General features: G+C 40.0%; 1 protein-coding gene across 2 annotated transcripts in view; it reads left to right on the top strand.

Moving 5' to 3' along the window:
* The first annotated feature begins 2,172 nt into the window (after positions 1–2,172).
* Positions 2,173–21,029, top strand: part of dusp8a (dual specificity phosphatase 8a) — a 49,793-nt gene continuing 30,936 nt past the window's right edge. Inside the window, exons 1-2 of one of the 2 annotated variants that reach the window (XM_066669090.1) lie at positions 2,173–2,469; positions 11,055–11,391. In XM_066669090.1, coding sequence (XP_066525187.1) covers positions 11,161–11,391 — 231 coding nt within the window. In that variant the 5' untranslated portion in view covers positions 2,173–2,469; positions 11,055–11,160. The remainder of the gene's footprint in view (positions 2,470–11,054; positions 11,392–21,029) is intronic. The other variant, XM_066669091.1, reaches the window with a different exon arrangement.

The raw sequence follows: 21,029 nt of genomic DNA on the forward strand, positions 1-21,029 counted from the left end.
ACTGCTTCTTTTCAAACATTAGAAAGGGGTAATTAAAATGGGAAAATATAGGCCTGATGTGATGTAGAGCTGATTTCATGTGATAAAAAACTTTTGTGGCTGGAATTGAAGCAAGTTTTTCATTTGCCCTAACACAAATTTCCATTCAGCTCCTCTATTTGCATGATGTATTAGTCTGTGGTTACATCGTTTGATTATGCTTGCACTTTGGTTCCTTATAACATACTGCGTAAAAAACAAATGGCCTATGGTGTATGAATCATATTTATACAGTTTTAGGATACATTCTATCAGGAAACTGTCATTTTATTGCAGATCATTACAAATATACTGGATTTTCCCCTCTTTTAGAGGAAGTGTTTCTGTCTAATAATGCTGCTTATAATAAAAATAATTATTATATATATATATATATATTAATTATGTATATTTTTTTTTCACAAAACTGCTTTGTGGCTGGAATCTCAACTCAGTCTAATATGATATTTCAACTGGACAGTAAATCATAGTGGCTACTTTCCAAATTACACAAGTAGAACAATGTTCTAACCTATTCAAATGTTAAAAGACTAAAAGACAATACGAACTATTGGTTGTGGTATGGATGTGTGTGTGTGCAGTGTTTCTCTAGTTCAGTATTTCAGTTCATTGAACTAGAGAGTTTGAAACAATTGCTTCAGTAAACTGAATCCAACTTCCCCATAACAATTAACAATATGTGTTACCCTGATGGGGTACACGTCAATGCATATAGTAGGAACATACTAGTCCTGGGACTATACAGCTTACTCCACCCACAGCAGAACACGGTCCATGTTTCTCATATGGGCTTTTCAGCTGTAAGAGCTAGGCCTTTATATTGCAGTAAAATAAATAATATTTGCCCTTGTAACATAATCAGTCATGGTTTTCTTCAGAAACACTGTGAAATTGAGAACATTAAAGTACTTAAAAGGGAGCCATTGTTAGTTGGCATTTTAATTACTGACAAACTCATGACAGACATTACTTTAAAAGAAGAATGTATATCAAAAAATTACAACACGAATCACTGTCATCAAGAATGATATAATTTTATGATTATGAGCTGCAGAGCTAGGACCTTCTGTCTTCTAAAGCGGGATATTTCTGTAAAGGTGAAATCTTTGTTAGATTGTAGTAACTCTGTGAATGAGTGATTGTGAGAGAGTGCAATACAAGCCACTGCCATGATGTGCTTCATGTCTAAATAATGAACAAATATAACAAGCCAAAACATAATGATTGTTAAAAAAAAAGGTACACATCTTCATGGCAATGGAGGTTTCTGATGACAGAATGTTTCTAACAGTTATGGCCTAGTCTAAAAAGTATGCATCTCAAAATGATAATTTGCTACCTTTATATAAAGGTTTCTCATTTATATGACTTAAGACCACATAATAATAACTTTCTTGAAATAACGAGTATTTTTTATTAATGTAAGATTATAAACCATAACTATGAAATCATATTTCATGTTGATGATGGCGACTGTTGTTTTTTCCCATTAGGGGCTTCCCCGACAGTTCCAACAGGTTAATAGGACGGTTTCCTTTTTCTTCTCAAGCCGCTTGATCATCCAAGAGCAGAAAGATAGAGTTTCCTTTCAAGCCAGGAGATGGAGCCATCGGACCACGAGAGCTGCAGGAGATAAAAGCACTTCCTACCGCCCACCACAAGGGGGCCCCACTGCTTTCAGACATTCAGCTCGGGCAAAACCTGGAGGAAATAAATTTAAAATAAATGTATATATTGAGTAAAGAGCACTTAATGTAGGAAAAGGGCCGTGAGTAAAACAATAACGACGTGAAGACAAGGCGCCAGCTGAACTACAGCTGACGCGGTGATTAATGAATGATGGGTTTATCTGTAAACTCGCTCTAATCCTAACGTCCTAGGGAGATCTCGGCGCTCGGCTGTAGGTGTGAGTGGAGCTCTCTGCGCATGCTCAAATCACTGTGGCCCTTTAATCTGCGGATCACAGCGATGACGTCAGCCAGCCTCAGAGCCTCGCGCGCCCATTGGCTGCGGGTGACGTCAACCATATTTTTTCCCCCTCCTGAACCATGACCTCATCCTCGGTTCATTTTTAGTGCCAAAGTGCTCCTAATGTGTGTGTGTGTGTGTGTGTGTGTGTGTGTGAGCGTGTGAATTTGAATGTGTGTTTTTTGTGTTTTACCTAAGGCTTTATCACCTTGGGCACAAAACACGATGCGCGCGGACGAACGCGGTGTTCGCGAGGTTGTGTTTTATGCTGAAGACTGAGAGATTGAGTGACAGTGGTGCTTCTGGAAGCTAGTGAGTGTTTGTGTAGTTAGTGTGTGTGTGTGTGTCCAGACCCCGTGCTTAGTAAACACTGACGTCTCTTTGGCGAATGGCGTCCAGTCTGCGCGCTGCGTCCCGCTGCTGTGTGGAGAGCTGAGCGGACAGTCTCCTGGACACTGAGCGGTGAGTCGTCTGTGAACGTACAGTGGAGATATAGGAATATGTGAGACCTGTTTATATCTGTGCAAAGAGCAGGGTCTCCGGGTGTTATACACTGGCCAGTCGGGGACAATATATCCCTAGTCCTGAAATCTTTCAACACTTGAACCCGTACTGTGAATATTATTTTGTATTATAAATATTTTATACTGTGGTGTTGTTCTACATTGCTCCATTTTTAATATTATTTTATTTTTCTATTTAATTTGACATGTTTAGCTTTTGGCCGAGACTCATTTTCAGCATCTAACATTGTAATGTTTACTATTCCTATTCCTCAGATGTTAGGAGTGCCCTAGGAATGTTGTGGGGTTCTTACCTAAGCTGGGAATCAAATGTAATTCACGGTGTGGAGGGTAGTGTTGTTAACTACCTAACCCAATACCAACTACAAAAGGTAGCCTTTTTTGTAGCAAATCTATTTTAATATCCAGATTTAGCCACTGCCAGTTTCACCCACTTAATTATCATCCTCAGTCACATGATACTGAGCTGGAAGACTGAAAGCTACAATACTAGCAGGCTTTGGCTAGCATGGCACTGTGTGATGGCAGGAGCATGGATGGTTGTCACCAGAAATTCATAATCTACCGATGAAATGGCATAGATGATATACATAACTTATGAATTTTACTTTTGTATTTACACAAAATCCAAACTCATTTACCAATATTTATTTATAAGACCCACAAAGATATAATTACCTGATAAGCTTACAGTTCTTATAAGTGCACATCGGTGGGGAAACAATAATAGACAAATATACAATTATGTACAAGTCAGTGTACACGCTTTTTTATTTGTATGCATTTACAGACACGGGCCCTAAAACTATTCGTCTTTAAATAGTTTATAATACATAGACAGACTGTGATACTGTACAGATGCACTTTGTATTTAATAAGTTATTTTTGTTGTTGTGGTGGTGTTGTGTTTGAGAAGTGAACGCTGCGCTTGCTGTGATGTGCTTGTGTTCGCAGTATTCCCTGTCCAACCATCGTACAGAGTAACATTGGATTATGCTTGATGTCACATTTAATTAGTTTGGCCTGTGGGACTTCACTGCACGGACTCTATCTGATACAGAACTATTGATGTTAACTGTGTAGTGCAGCTGCAGAGCTTATGATATATTCACCACAAAACAATAAAGACCTTTGGTTTATTAGCAGCTTGGGCTAGTACGCTTGTCCATAAAGTCAAGTGCTGCAGTGCACAGGATAGGCAAACAGTGGACAGGGCTGTGAGGGGTAGAAAGGTGCAATCCGCTGACCCTGCAGAGACTGTTAATCTCACTATCTGCCAGGGCTTAGTTCCTCTGAGAGCTGCCCATCACCGTTCACTAAAGCAAATGGGAATCAGTCAGCCTGCAGAAACAGAGCAGAGATGACGTACGTGGCTGTCACTCAGTCTCATGTTAATTCACTAATCTAAGACCACACGGTCTTCATCAGATTTCTCAATGCAAAAACACTGGGCTTGGAATAGTTCAGACTTTGAACATCGCACTAAATAGGGTTAAACTGACTGGTTTGAATCTGTGGTTCTTACACTGGGACTTGATAAATATACCCTAAAGTAAATAAGTGTGGCAAAAGTAATGGGTGAGCCTTATGATAGTATTGTTTCTTATTCAGACAAGTTATGCCACAATATGTTCCTATCATGCTGTGGATACTGAACAGTGCACACTTGTTTTTTTTTTCTTTGTTACTTACAAATAATTGGATCATTGCTGTTCCCATTTGTCACTTCCAACTTCAATTTGTGACCTTTATCACGAGTTGTCAAAACGTTCTTGAAGAATCAGTGTGATTGATAATGTGGGAAAAACACAATAGAGTATTGTAATATAATTTTATATATTCACCATATCACCCAGCTTTAGTGTAAGAATGTGCAATTAAATGATACGTCTCTATCCCTAGAACCATGTATCCAAGCTGAGAACCCTTTATGAGCCTATATTCTGTATGTGGGCCAGGTATTTATAAGGAAGGTCATAGACTTGAAAGTGGAATTTGAACTCATTCATAAAGCTTCTCAGAGTAGCGGTGTTGGTCTAGAATCAAATTCCTGTCTAGTTTAGCATGACTTTAATGACTAGAACAGATTCTAGAACAACTATTCCTCCACGCGAGGCTTCATGAATACAGGCCTTGGTCTTAGGTCAAATCATGGCAGTAAGGTGGTTGCAAGATGATGTATGATTATTGTGTGATCCGTTCTGTATGAGGGAAGCCAACAGTTAAAAACGCTGATGTTCTGAAACTTATTACTAATGTGTTCTTGGTTTCTTCTTCTTATTGTTGTTGTTGCTGTTTATATTTAATGAGTAGCATCATTCGGATCAAAGAAAAACACAAAAAACATGCTATGACTGATTTTTTTCCCCTCTCCCTAAAGACAAACATATGCTGGCTATAATATGTACAACCCCATTGTACTGCTTTAATTATTAACAGGATATATGTTTTACAGTAAGGAAATCAGCAAGAAAAAGGCATGTATATGTAGTGTAAACATTATAGAAAATAGTGTGTTGAATATGCTAAGTGCTTAACAAATAACCGGCCTTCATCATGTTCAATTTTCCCCATTCCATGTTTACTTTCTCTAGGTTGTGTGGGACTGTTTTGTGAAGAAAGTGTGAGCTCTCTCCTTTTGGTTTCTTTGTTCGAGCCTCAGAATATGACAAGCATGTTTCAGTGCCATCAAACAGTGTTTGGAAGTAGCAGTAACAAATAATCAATAAAACATGCGCCCAGGGCATTTTGTTGCTATCTGTGATGCCAGAGCATCCTGCAGTTTCCTCCAAGCACCCAGTCACTTTTTTGAGCTTTCTGTGTTGTCATAGCAACACCTCAGCATGTCTGCATTCAGCATCAGCACCGGAGCTCTGCTTAGTCTTTCACCAAGAGGGTTAGCTGGCATGCAGGCTGGTTAACAAACAAGGCTAGTGGATGGTCATGATGATGATGATGACGATGACGTCAGATAAGGGAGTTCACTTTTGCACACTGGCTTATCTCCTCATACAAAAGCTTAGATTTGTTCTATTTAAATATGTATTTAATGTTATATACGAATGAATATAGGTCCTTTTTCTCCAAATTTTCACATTAAATTTATGTTCCATTTTGCAGACAGTAGTTTTTCCTGTGTTTGTAACACACTGATCAGCCATATTAATCTAAACCTATTCCTAATGAACACAAGAAGACTTTTGAAAGTGTCAAGGGATCAGCAGTATTTTCTTAGGGCCGTTAAGCATATTATACTTCTTTATTTGTAACTTCATGATATTAATATTTATGGCGGTTCTCACTTTAGAACCAGATTTGGGTACTGGTATTGGATCGAAAAGAGAAGTAGTATCACCCAGCCCTAGTGCATAGCCCAGCCTCGAGCCAAGCCCCCCTCCCTCTCCTCCTTCTCCTCTCACACACACACACAGTGAGGCTGTGTTGTTAAGCAGAAGCAGCGCCATTATTCACATGCAGCAGCAGCCCTGTGAATCCCGGCGGCTCCAGAAGCCCACCGCAACCAGGGGGCTCGCCACCAAACCATCACCCACACCGAGGGGGCTAGAGGCACTCAAACTGGCCCTTAGCCAAGGTGAGGATGCACGCTGCCTATATAGAGAGGAGCAGAATGTACAGCTTTAGTGTCTTCGTTTATGAGAGCACATGTGTGAAAATGTGTGAATAGTAATGATCTGTGGCAGATTGATTTCTAATAGACAGCCTCAGGCAGAGTGTTTAGTGGCGTGTGTGTGAGTGTGTTTTTGGTCTGTGTGTGTGTGTGTTGCAGGGAGAGCTCAGCATCTCTGCGCAGGCGTATATGTTGCTGATGCTGTTTGTGTGAGGCTGGTTACTAGGCAGTTCTGCTCTGTGCTGCTGCAGATTGGACTCCTTGCCCCCAGCATGGCCGTGTTTATAAAGAGCTGATACAAACTTAATGTACAACTGAGCTAGGCTGTTTTCTCCCAAGCTAGAATCTTCACTTCTCCTAATAACTTTAGCCAGCGAGTCTTTTGTTCAGTAGAATAAAGATAATGAACATTGCTTTTAGGTAGCATTTATTTAATGTTTCTGAAAAATTCAAATTTGTGCAAAAGCCGTTTGTTTCTAAGGTGCTGTTGTGTGTTTGGTGCTTTTGCTTGGGTTAATTTAAGAGCTTTAATGTTGACACTGACAGATACATACAAGAAAAATCTATGAAACTAGCATTGGCCAACAACATATATGCGTATTACATATATGTGCCTGTGTGTGTATTAGAAAACTGTTAAAGCCTGTTTACATACTCTCACTGGATATACTTATCTTATTTGTGGTCCCCACAACTGATCCCCACAGTGTAAATCATAGAATCTAAAGGTGAAAATGTTTGTTAAGTTTAGGGTTAGTGCTAATTATAGGGTTGGGCTATTAGCAGTTATAGTTCATTTTAAAATAAGTCTCCTTGGAATGAATGGATGTCTATGTAATGTCCACACAATTCACACAAACAGAAGTGTGTTAATGATATGTCCAAAATATTTAGGACATCTGCTCACTTGGTGTTTCTTCAGAAATTAAGGGTTTAACTGGGGTTTGTCCATCATTTGCTGCAGTAACAACGTCAGCTCTTTTGGGAAATCTTTATATGTTGGAAAACTTCTGTGAGCATTTGATCATTTGACATCGTCCACTCTCTAAAGAGCCTCAATAAGATCATGCACTGATGGCGGATGATTACTTCTGCAGAGACATGGTATGGGACTCCACCACTCCAGCAGTTTTACTGCTCCATAGGCTAATGTTGAGGGATCCTTGCTTGCCAGCGCTTGGCATTGAGCAGGGGCTAATGAGTGGAGTCACCAGCAATGCGTGGAATTTGAAAGATGTTAACAGAACTTTGAAAGGGAGTTTTGAGATTCTCAGATAAACAATCTGTTTATTTGGACAGTAAGTGTTTGTTTGCTCAGAAAATAGCCCCGAATGTTGGATTTATTTATTTATTTAACATTTTTTGATTCATTTATATGAGACATTCGAGTACTTCTAGATGGAGCCTACTTTTATGTGGTGTTCGTTAAGATTGACTCAGTGATTAGTCAGGTGTGATGATGATGTTCCTTAAGGAAAGAGCTGTAACAGAAATGAATTCTTTAGATTTTTTTAAAAAAACAAGAAATTCCTGTTCTTGTATTTTTACTGGAGTGATGTTTGTTCGTATTTATTCCTAGGTCAATGGGTCTATAAGCACATTGTTGTGTATATAATTGTATATACATGCAATGCAATATGCAGCCTGTCACATTTTCACATTCACTCATATACAGCATATACCCTCCCACTGCATAGTACTGCAGATTTCCTTGTCATAACATCACTCACACCCCCCCCCCCACCCCAAACCACCACCACCCATCCAGGTCTACTCTGCAGAGAGAGAGAGAGACATAGTCAGACCGGGTCTGATCGGAATACTGGGCTGTTGTAAGGCGGTTTGTGAGAGTGAAGCCTCTAGCCTTGTCCTTACCTTCTGCTTAGCCAGCAGCTCCATTGCACTGTATGAGCTTGTTTTTCTCAGCCATGCCTGCCCTGCCCTGCTGCTCACTGAGGCACAATAACACACAAATGCGCACAAACTCGTGCACACGCACATACATACACACACAGAAATGCGCATACATACACACACAGAGTGCTCTGTAATGCAGAGTCACTTCAGTCAGAAGTCATTCTGCTGAAACATCAAAAAAGAAGAGTATGGGGTAAAAATAAGGCCCTATGTTTGGAGAACCAAAAATACAGAGTCCAGAACCAAGAAAGCAAAGAGACAAAAATTTCGTAAAATAAGTGTCAGTTTTTAAAAGTTCTTTGTCAGATTTGCATTCATAAATAATATATTTTTTCAATTCTTCATATCTTGTTATCTCCACAGTCCCCTTTTCAGTGCAAATATCTTTTGACCCTCCTTTGACATGAGGGTAGAATCTTGTCTTTGGCCAATAAACAAGTAATTGACACAATGAGGTAATACCACCCACCCACACAACAAAAACAAAATTCCCCAATGTTACATCAGCACCAGTACAATTCCCATCTCACAGCTGTTAGCAGCTTCACTTGATGACTATACAACGAATTGTGGATTATTAAACAAATATTCATTAGTTCTTGTGATGGTACAGACATACGAACAGCATTTGCTTATTGTTGGCCATTGTCCAACTGGAAAAAGCTAATTATGCAATACACATATTTATTTGATGGTTAAATACAGCAACATTCTGTTTATACAATCACTTTTAAAACTCATGATGTAAACAACAGTGCTCCTCGTTAACAATTTTGATTTCTTATTTTTGGATGCTGTTTATTATTCTCAAACCTTTAGCCCAGTTTGACAGTCTAGTAAAGCCAGTCCTAGATGGTGATCTTTGCCAGCACGAGAGAAAGCTTATCTCCCTTCACTTTCACTTTAGCTGTGCTTAAGTCTCCATTAGTAAGAGAGAGAAGGACAGAGCTATCCAAAACATGTATATTTTATGACTGGTGCGTTAGATGAGCTATAAGGCAGGCAAATGCTTTCTGATTGAGTGAAGCCCACACTGGTCTACAGGACACCGTCTCATTGTTGCTTACTTCATTCACAAATGTGTGACTCAAACATTGTTGACTTTAGTTTAACATTTTTCCTGAAGAATTGTACCCTCACTCAACCACTTACTACTTTGTGGTATGTAAGTGCACTTGTCCCACGTACTGCATTTGCCAGCCATCTTCATCTGTGTGGCTGAATAGACTGAAGTGGTGTCATAAGGAGCAGACAGAGTGATGGTGGCTACTCCAGTAAAGCTAAACTCCATTAGCTCTGTTTGAGAGACCAGTGTGTGTGCCTCAATAAGGGTCGGACTACAGTCACTTTTAATATTGAAGCCTTAAAGAAGAATAAAGCCATTTTAACCAAAAAAAAATGTGCTAACAAATAAATTATTTATGAAAAAGTTTAAAAAGAAACAAACAAATAAAATTTCCCTACAAAAAAATGCATCTTGCTTGAAATGGAGAATCAAATTGCCTTGTTCCCTGAACCACACACTTGCTGTTGAAGACTGTGTTGTTACTATATTACTAACTGAGTTTTTTAAACAAAACCGTTACAGTATACGATATAAAGCACTGATCAAACGTCAGACAGTTATTTAATTTCCAGTCATAATGTTATCAAGTAAAAGGTATTCATTTTTCCACCCCCAGAATTTGCATACGTATTACACAACAACTAAGGTTTTTTTTTCAATATTTGTGTCCATCTTTTGTCTGTGTTACAGCATTAATCGAGATGATCCTAAGCATCTAGCAAGTATATGTACACAGATCCACCAAAACATCAACACATCCTTCTTGTATCTATGCTCACTGTCCGTTTTGTTGGATCCACGAACCATACTTTGCTACAGTAGACTACAAATATAGATTGTTCTCCATCTTTTGCTCAGCATAGTTTTTAGCCTCATTTCACATTTCTGTTTTATAGTGGTCAGGACCATCACAGCAGGCATTATTTGGTGGGACATTCTCCGCACTGCGGTGACACTAAGGTGGTGCTGGAGTGATTAGTCCACCAATCAAATATAGACAGCCAGCATGGTTTTGTCACTACTGAAGAATGCAAATTGTGTTTACACTACAAGTTAAAGCAAGGATTTATGTTTTTTTAATAGAGTGGACAGTGAGTGGACTCTGTGTTTAAAAAATCCAACAGCACTGCAGTATCTGATCCACTCATACCAACGCAACACACACTAGCATAGCATCTCCACATCAGTGTCACTGCAGTGCTGAGGCTTCACCACACAAATAATACCTGCCCTGTCGTGGTCCTGATGGTGTCCTGAAGAACAGGGTGAATTGGCTAACAAAGTATACAGAGCAACAAATGGACAATGCGGTTAGAAACAATAAGGTGGCTTTATAATTAGGGCTGATGGATGTGAGTTTGTGAGTGCGTGTGTGTGTGTGTGTGTGTGTATGTGTGTCTGGCTTGTATGTGTTTTACAGTTAGTGCACTCTCAGTGCTGTGTTAAGAATAGACATTATAAGGCAAGCCAATGTTAAAGATGAGAGGAGTGGAAGCGTTTGTTAAAGTTTTTCAAGCTTTAGTGTGACAGACTATGCTGTGCGGCCTGCTCATCAGGGAGTGAGCCAGCTTTGAAATTCCCTGAGCTTAATTTAGCCCACCTCTACTGGTTCCGGTTTCACGAGCAGGCAAACAAAAGCCTTTCTAAATCTGGCTACAAACATCACACACTCCACTCTAGCTTAACATAATGCTGGCTGCTATTGTTTACTTTCATTTTGATGTCTCTGCTTTGACAATGAGTACTTTTGACTGCTGCATGCTGCTGGGTGACACTGCGTTTCTAAATCGAAAACTTGGTGTAATAATGTTCTCTTTGATATAAGCAATAAAGAGTGTATGTAGCATTGTCTTATTTTTTTTTTTCATTTTTTTTTTTCATTGGTCTTAATCATTCCCTTCTGTTTCCTCAGACAGCATGGCAGCCGTGAGGTTAGCGGCCGAGCTGCTGCGGTGATCTGATCTTCTCTGCCCCGGCCACTGTAGGCAAGTGAGGCCCATCCGCTCCATAGCACCTCTATGGCGGGGGAGAAGAGCCGTCGCAGTGCCATGGACATCAAGCGTCTGGCCGGACTACTGCAGCGAGGGGCTGGACGCCTGCTGGTCATTGACAGCCGGACCTTCTCAGAGTATAATGCCTCCCATGTGCACGGAGCTGTCAACGTCTGCTGCTCCAAACTGGTGAAGAGGAGACTGCAGCAGGATAAAGTGTCTGTCACTGAACTCCTGCAGCCCAATGGCAAGGTCAAGGTATGGCACCAGTGTTGTAATGGGACATCACTGTCAAAACAAACCCGTATATCTGCAGAATGTCAACAGTACTTTACACTAATGAGTTTTTACACTATTTCTGTATTAAATAGATTAATTTTTCAAATGGTATAAAAATGGATGTCAAAAAAGGAGTTTCTTGTCTTTTAAATGACAATATTTTTGCAGATCTTCAAATTGCTGGAAGTCTTAGTTGAAAGAGTTTTACAGTGACATCAGTTTGAAGAGGAGTCTTCACAGTGGCTGTTTTTAGCTTTCCTTGAACTCAAATGCACCTTTCTGTTTACCCTCTCACATTACAGTATTATAATCGTTTAATACTTGCTTGTGAACACCCATTAATGAGTCCTTCTGTTGGCAGACACTTGCAATTACAACAACAGACAAATCCTTATATACATCCAGTATTTGACACTATCTCCAGTGTGTAACAGTCATCATGCGCTTTGAGATGTGAATGGAGAGGACTTTATTGCTCTTCTGTGGTTTGATTATAGTCATTTACATAGTGGTTGCAAGTAATCCTCTCCACGTACTATATTTGGAGGAGTGCAGTAGGCTTATTGCTTATCAGTGGCCCAGACATTGGATACTTGCACTTTCCATGACATCTGCATTGAATATGGCATCTTTCTTCCACCCCTGAGAGCTGGCGTGCAAAGATTTATATTTTTAGGTGCTTGGTGAAACTGAAGGAACTTGTTTGGGAAACCCAAGCAGAAACAGTATGTCATCAAAACGCCTTGAGTACAGGCAGCATGCAGCTGATGAGCTCACAATGATCCTAAAAAATGATCTTTTTTAGCCTTTCCAAGCATGTTTGTTCAGACATAACCTTGGCATCATGGTTATGAATTGATTCATCACATCATTAAAAGCCTTAGTGATGGGAAATTGTTTTTCATCAAGGATTAATGTGTATATTAATATACATGCATATTTGAATAGATATTTGTGGGTTGGGTGACTCATACCCATGCTATCAATATGACACAGGCCTTTTGAAAGGTCTGACTTGATGAAATGATTGGCGGTTTGTATTGAATTTCAAGTAAGATTGCCTGCCCTGCCATGCATTCTAGATGCTGCCACATGCTTCTCTGGTTCTCTCTTTTAACTTTTCTGCAGTTCCTCTTTTTACGGTAAACAGACAGACACCAAGTGTATTTGTTGTGTTCTGTTAAAGAGCTGGTAAAAGACATGCACAGAATTGGATCATTTCACTATAGGCTTGTCGAATTAATTCTTCATCAGTTAATTAATATTGTTTAAGATTATAAGCACTACTTTCTCCTCTTTGCCAATGCTTCTTCTGCTTCAGACTTTGAGCTACTGTATATTAACCTTAAGTAGGATCTTGCAGTAACCTCACATCTAGGAGATAATGACTAACAGGCGCTTGAGAAGGATTTGGCCAGTGTATGGTGGCATGCTCGTGCTGGGCTTTTGTTTGGCATTTGGTCCCCAAAGGAGAGTAGACTGTTTCCTTGGGTCTGATCTGCTTTCAGAGCCTTGTGCCATGTGAATGTGGCTGTGTGGCACTGCGATCCCAGGTCTTTCACTCTCTTTGCCCCCTTCACTCTCCCTGGCTCGGCCCAGGGACTGTCTGGCTTGCATTATCTCCCTCGGTAAAGAGGATAATGCATGTGATTAATGCAGGCTCTGGATAAAGCTGGAGCTATCTGGATGTAGAGAAGGAGGAGGCGGGACAGGGTGGACACTAGAGTCTCTTTGTTATTGGTTAAGCATGACATCATCCTCTTTTGTATGGCCACTGGAAGAGCACAGGCTAGGCACGTGCAGCCCTTCTGTACAACCAGCTGAATACCTCCTCCCCTCGACAACCCGCTCAAGACTCCTGGCATAGCCTGGGGCAGCAGCCTCACTACAAGCAAAGGCCACCAGTGTAGTTCATTGTGAAGGTGAATAAAGGAAGGAAGTGAAAGAGGGACATAAATGGATGGGTAGCACACATCCACTCACAGATAATGGCGAGGTCCCCCAAGGCTCAATGCTCAGTCCACTTCAGATTACATCAGCGGAAGGAGCTGGTGAATTTGCCTAGCATGCTTTGTAAATGGGTCAGTGTTAAGTACAGTAGATAGACCCAGTTTGCATTGAAGTACATGAATAGGGCTTCCTATGCAGCGACAAACCGGGCCATTTCTAAGCTCATGGTAATCCCTGCTGCCGAATGTTCTATTGAGCTGCTATTGACAGATGGTTCATTGGTCGCCCAGGGCAAAGACAGATTGGCAGCCTGGACTATAGGACATGCATTCATCACTATAGCCTAAAGAAAAGGCCCTAGGATAAGACAAAGAGCCCAAGAACATAAAATTGTGCCACTGTTTCCACTGAGTGACGGTTCCTTGCAGAATCGGTGATATTATTGGGTCATTATAATTTGTGCTTTTTACTAATCACAAAACCTGCTGGTGTAAGTATGAAAGAAAAGAATATGAGGAAACTTCCGTATGAAAATTAAGTGAAGAACTAAGCAATACATTTAATGTCTGCTATCCTCAAAAGGTTTTTTTTTTTTAAACCTGTCTCAGAAGTTTACATTAGAAGCAAAAACAAATACTGTTACAGATATATACCGTATATACACTTATTCAGCCTGGGATAGTTATGTTCCATTCATTTGCACTGAAGTTATCGTTTGATTTTTAAGTTTAATTTATTAAGATTAAACGATGTTAGAAAATGGCCATGACAGATATTACTTCATAAAACATGACAAATATCTTATGTGGACCTAAAATACAAAAAATGCAGGATACAGGCCCTATTAATCTTAAAATAAGAAAAACACAATAGGAAGAGTAGAGAAGGCTGACGCCAAACATTTAAATGCTGTCCTTTTATGAAAGTATTTAATGTCACCCATTTTGACTCCATAATGCCAAGATCAAAATTGATCTTGGTATAATTTTTTAAAACGCTCCCTATAAATCATAATGCCACCTACACCGGGAGGGTAAATTCAAGCACAAGCTTCTTCCTAAACTCGTGATGTTGACCACTGCAGGGTATTGAACCTGCAATTTCCCCATTTTCAGGCCAATTAGGGTTGCCAACATTCTGAAATTCAAAATGTGGAACACGGGGATCACGGACAACATTTTTGTTGTCAGGCATTTATTAAGCAAGGAATATCAGGACTGTGATTTTCCAAGAAAAGGAAAAGTCATTAGTCTTTCTGAACTGCAGCAAAGCAGAATCTGTCTGTGTTTTTCAAATACTGTATTATCAATAAAAACAAACAGCTGTAATATTTAAATGGTTCATTAATTAGAATAAAAATCTAAAGTGAAAGCATTTATTTGTCTAAGAAGTCTATACTCATTTATATTACCATATTTAACTTAATGTCTGGTAAAAATGGCATATATTTATGTAAAAAAAAATGTAGGGCCCACACAGATGTCATTTGGGAGACCCAGAATTATAGTAAGTAATATATACAAAAATGTAATTATTTGAATAACCATAGAGTTAAGCTTCCTGTCTTGAAAGAGTATATAAGACTCTGTTTTTTAACATCGCCTGCCTGAAATCAGCAATTAATTCAAATGTGAATGGTGCAGTCAGTGCAGAAGATGCAGCTAGTGGCTGTGATGAATGGCTGCCATTTGTGACTCTCAGGTGAAATTTGACACATGCTTTGTTGGCTCAGATCCACTGACCCGTCCTTAGGGCACACTGCAGAGTTAAAATGTAATGAATGTGCTTAGGTAAACCCAAACCGAACATGTCAAAAGGGTGTACTGCATGACTATCTGTCTCAAAGCTATCACAAAAACATTGCTGGCAGGTGGTGTATATATAGAAACCCAGTGTGTCTTCTGTTTTTGTAATGCTTCTGATGTCACTATATGACTATAACAAAAAAGTCTAAATATATAGTGCTGTCCTTGGGCCTGTCACATAAGTCTGGAAAAATGGCTAAATGTATGTGTTGCCTATTAAAGCTTTTACTTTGAATATTGTCTCACCTACTAGCACACTGTAAGCTGTTTTTTGACAACTACCGCATAACACACACATCAAACTGGAATGACCCGCCAATCCTGAATCATATTTGCACTGAGAACATTCATTAGTCTTTTCATTACTTATTAACCCCCTGTTGTACACCTTGAATATGTACCTGCTGTCCTACTTATCAGTGACAAGCAAGCGCGTATGCAATGATTTGGAAATCATAAACTGGTGCAGACTCCAGATGTTAATTCCAGCACAGTATAACACCACTGAGTAAAGTAGGATTGATTGTGATCCAGGAACAGTACAAGTGCCTTATGTTTGTTATTCACTTTTTTTGGATACTCAAGTGAGTGGAAAAGCGTAGATTCACTGCAGTGGAATTTAAGAAGAGTTGTCGTGTAGTAATAATTGTCTTAATCCATCTAACCTGATTAACCATCTAACCGGCTCTGAATGATTGAAATTACATTTGTAGTTAAATATAACTTTTCAGTAATTAAAACCATTTAATACTTTTAGGGTGGCACAGTGGCACAGCAGGTAGTGTCGCAGTCACACAGCTCCAGGCACCTGGGTACAAGCCCCGCTCCAGGTGACTTGTCTGTGAGGAATTTGGTGTGTTCTCCCCGTGTACGCGTAGGTTTCTTCCGGATGCTCTGGTCTCCTCCCACGGTTCAAAAACACACGTTGGTAGGTGGATTGGAGACTCAAAAAGTGTCCTTAGGTGCAAGTGTGTGAGTGTGTGTTGCCCTGTGAAGGACTGGCGCCCCCTCCAGGGTGTATTCCCACTTTGCGCCCAGTGACTCTGGGTAGGCTCTGGACAAACCGCGACCCTGAAATGGATAAGAGTTACAGACAATGAATAAATGAACGAATGTAATTCGTATAATATTTATTACATATATTCAATAAAATTTATATCAATATTAAAAAATATATATTTGTTGCAATAGTGAGTTCTTGAAATTAATAAAAGTATTTTTCATTGTTTTACCTAGTACGAATACATTTGGGAACTGATTAGCTTACTAAAAAAGTTTCAAATACACAGGGCTTATGTAACATATGTTAACCTTGTGAATAATTTCATTGCCTGCCTCCAGGTTTAGGATGAAAATCCTCATATTTTGCTTTCTGTTTTGTTGCTGCTGGCCGAGCATTTTTTTTTAAGAATGAAACTTTCCTTATTTTTTAACCCATTTTTCTGCCTTGTTTAGTCATGTCCAATTTTACCTTTAAGCTTGATCTCCACCATTCATACACTATTATTTCCTGCTTCCTGATGACATATGAAACTAGCTAACATTTTATCCAGCTGCTTCTAACACACTACTATTTCACAGTTCAACAAACTTGGAGGTGAACACTTGATGTAACAGAATCCTCAATGAAATGGGAAGAAGGAGAGCCATTCTAAACACCCAGAGTAACCAGTAATGCTCTGTTTGACTCCAGAGCATTATTGACTTTGGCAGTCTTACACTTACTTACTCTTCAGGAGTCCAAAATGTTGAGAATTTCATTGCTCAGCTGGTAGAAATGTTGATTTGGGTTAGAACACATTCATGGGCAAGTCGTGCTGCTGTTTTCATTTTTACACACTCCATCCATTAGTTCCTGACCTGAACTAATACTTTTACACTTAAAATGGCTTTGAGAATTCCCCTAATGGAAAGTGGGAAGTAGAAGTTGAGGGCATATTAAAATTTATACTGGAATAAAAGTTAAGTTGACTAGGAACACTTCAGCTGATTACTGGTCTAGTTCAGATTGAGGAGAACATAATGGAACTTTAACTTAATGGCTGTATATGTTATATGCATATACGTTAGATTTGTATCAGCAGTATGTCAGTGTTATTTTAGGTGCCTGCTTGGCAGTGTGTCCTGGTTTGGACTTGAAAAATGGGTGGTATGTGTGTTTACACCACAGGTGATGGTCAGTGCAGATATCAGCAGAGCTGCAGGGGTCGTAGCCTGGTGATGTGAGCTTGTACTCTAGGAGGCTGTCTGAATAATGCAGAAAGCTCGTTCAACGTTCGGATGCTCTGGGGCTGTTTCTTGTGTCTCTTCACATCATCTCAGCTTTATGGTTTTTGCTAGGACACAGACATTGTTCATAATTTGTTATTACCATGCCACATTATGTAGTTTATGGTGCATTTACAGTGAAACTTAGTTCTGTTGTACATGGGATGCGCTGGAGCAGCTGCATATGAGCCTAAGCTCAACATATCATACAAGGTAATGGAAAATCATCTTCACAACCCAACCTCTATAATACTTTCTAATCAAATCCTACCAGCAGTGTTCCAACATCCAGAGTAAAGCCTTCACAGAAGAGGAAACGGAGCTAAACTTCTGATGTATAAAGTGGCTATCAGAAGGTGTCCACAGATGTTTGGCCATATAGTGTGTTTTGTTTTCAGTTCTTTAAAGTGGAGCTATGCTAAGTTTGGACTTGGTAATGGCTGTCAGTTTCTTTGATGCAGTTGTGTAGGCACTTTGGATACTATTGTTGGAGATGTATGATACCAGAGCGCTGATGTTAATGCTTGTTTTGCTTTGAGTGAGAAAGCTCCACTAAAGGGTGTGTCATAAAGAGAGAAAAAGTTATTTTTGTAAGTGAGAACGTCAGATTAAATAAACTCATCACACAGAACATAGCCTAACACTTAGTATGGGTGGTGGATGTTTTCTTTGCTGGCAAAGAAAATCTTGATGGGCCTACGCTGCAGTTATGCACTGCTGAAATAGCATGCATACTAGTTTCATTGCGTGTAGTTCATAATAGTTACAGTAGTCAAGTTTTATTATATATCACGTAGCCTCTTGAGCTCTGTGAAGGCATACATTTGAGAGAGAGAATATAGTGCTGAGTCTCACAGTTTAAAGAGACATAAAATTAAAAAATTTGGGAAAGTCATTGTTTCAGTTTTTTCAAACAAAAATCTTGTTTAGTATGTAGACCTACAGTTCACACCTCTGAACATAAAGTTAATTTATGCTCATTTAATTTGGCATGACACAGAATCAACACTTTTACATATATCTGCTAATTTAGCTTACATCTGATTCGCTTCAACCATTCACTTTAAGGAGTGTTTCAACTCTAAATACTTTTTGAATCAGGAAATACCAGAGGTATTTGATATGTTTGTGCTAAAGTAGCACAAAAGTCTGTCTAAATCGATGATCAAAAAATGAAATATAAATTCTGAACATTATGAAGGGTAGCTGGTTTGTTTAGTGAAACCACATGCAGGTGGTGTAGAAATATATTAAAGATTTATTTTTATAAAAGAAAGTCTGATTTTAGAGCACAATCCTTGTGGACTCAATTGTTACTTTTATGTGTGTTCAGTCAGTCTGGCCGCCTTTTTCTTCACGGATGTGTGCTTTTGTAGGTAAACCTGGCTCTGACGGTAGGTTGAGCCTCAGAGAGACTGTAATCCCCAGGTGATGATGTCACCCACTGGATTTAGCTCTCATCCAATTAAGGTGGAACACCTTGTTCAGCCTGTGAGGTGAGTTAGGGGGAGGGAGTGTCAGCGGCTGACTGCTGCTGATAGCAGTAAAGCAGGTTGGTGTGATAAAAGGACCTTCTCACTCATTCTGTACCCATTTATTTATTTTTATTCTACTCCGGCTGTGTATTTCAAATTCACTCATGGAGACTCACCCTGAAGAAATAAATGAAGTGTAGAAACAGGCTTTACAGAGCTGAGGTTTCTGTTGTTTTGGGTGATAGGACAAAAACATGCTCATGATACATGCATCACAGTATTTATTTATTCTGAATATGCTATCAACCATTCATTCATTATCTGTAACCGCTTATACAATTCAAGGTCGTGGTGGGTCCAGAGCCTACCTGGAATCATGGGGTGCAAGGCAGGAACACGCCCTGGAGGGGCCGCCAGTCCTTCACAAGGCGACACACACTCACTCATTCACACCTACAGACACTTTTGAGTCGCCAATCCACCTACCAACATGTGTTTTTGGACTGTGGGAGGAAACTGGAGCGCCCAGAGGAAACCCACGCAGACACACAAAGAGAACACACCAAACTCCTCATAGACAGTCACCCGGAGCAGGAATTGAACCCACAACCTCCAGGTCCCTGGAGCTGTGTGACTGTGACACTACCTGCTGCACCACTCTGCAGCCCCTTTACTCGTTATACAATATATAATTAAAATAATCTAATAATGATGTGTCATCTAAATGCTTATATATATGTGTGTGTGTCTGTGTGAGATGCCCTGTGATGGTCTGGTACCTTCTCCAGGGTGTGTTCCTGCCTTGTGCCCACAGATTCTGGGTAGGCTCCAGACTCACAGAGCCCCTTCAACAGGATGAAGAGGGTGCCAGAGATGGATGCTTGAATGGATGAATTACATCTGCTTTCAGTTTCCATAATTTAACCTCGATAAAACCTGTGACTTCTGGTTATATCCCTACTCCTTGTGCAGGATGTGCGGCTAGCCCTGCCACATCGTGGCAGTCTCGTAATCTGGCACCTGTGTCTGACCTTGGGCTGGTGACATCACCTGAGGGGCTGCCTGCCAATCTGCAGCCGATAAGACTGCTGTGTAAGCACAGATGCACACACAGGCATACACTGGGAGACTATAGTGTGCGATCGTTATACACAGTGTTATTTCGAACATTACCAATTCAAATAGAATATATATTACTCACATTTAGTGAGTTCAACTATTGCTGTTGACGCAGATGTTCAATTGTGCATGAACGGCTCATATAACCTCCATAGAACAGAGAGATGAAAAAAATGAAACGGATGCTTTGGAGAATTTGCAAAATTGCCCTAGGTCATCATTCCTAATGCAAAGGGGTGTACATCCCCTGTGACTGTGCTATGATCTTGAGGGTGATGGAGCACCAGTTAGTTAAGATTTAAGGTTACTGTGATGTAGAGGTTTTTGTGATCTGTAACAGTCACTGTTAATGTCTCGGTTTCAAAATAGATGTTCAGTGAAATGTGAAATATTCCAATATTGTTTATTGTACAACTGGGTAAAGTGGTAAACACGCGTGCGCACACACACACACACTATAGTACACTAGGGGCAGTGAACACACACACCTGGAGCAGCATGCAGCCATCACTGGCAACTGTGGAGAAGTTGGAGATTAGGTAACTTGCTCAATGGCATTTCAGCCATGGATTTTGGGAGGAGGAGAGTGCTGTTCTTTCACTCCCACGACCTCCACGTTTCCTGCCAGTCATTGGGAGTCAAACCCTCAGCCATTCTCTCCCAAGCCTGCTTTTCTAACAAATAAAACATAGCTGCACCCCCTAATAGATTTACAGATGTTCACATACTTTTTATATTATTTTGATGGTTAGCATGTTTTCATGCAGCGTAATTTTAATTGATATAATTCAATGTAAATCTCACACAAGCAAGAGTCTGGTAATATAGCAGTTATGAGGTTTAAGTTTCCATTGGTTGTTAGCAAGGGCAGCACCGTGGCACAGCAGGTAGTGTCGCAGTCACACAGCTCCAGGGACCTGGAGGTTATGGGTTCAAGCCCTGCTCCGGGTGACTCTCTGTGAAGAGTTTGGTGTGTTCTCCCTGTGTCTGCGTGGGTTTC

The sequence above is a fragment of the Hoplias malabaricus genome, chromosome 4 (assembly GCF_029633855.1).
Source record: "Hoplias malabaricus isolate fHopMal1 chromosome 4, fHopMal1.hap1, whole genome shotgun sequence".
Taxonomy (NCBI): domain Eukaryota; kingdom Metazoa; phylum Chordata; class Actinopteri; order Characiformes; family Erythrinidae; genus Hoplias; species Hoplias malabaricus.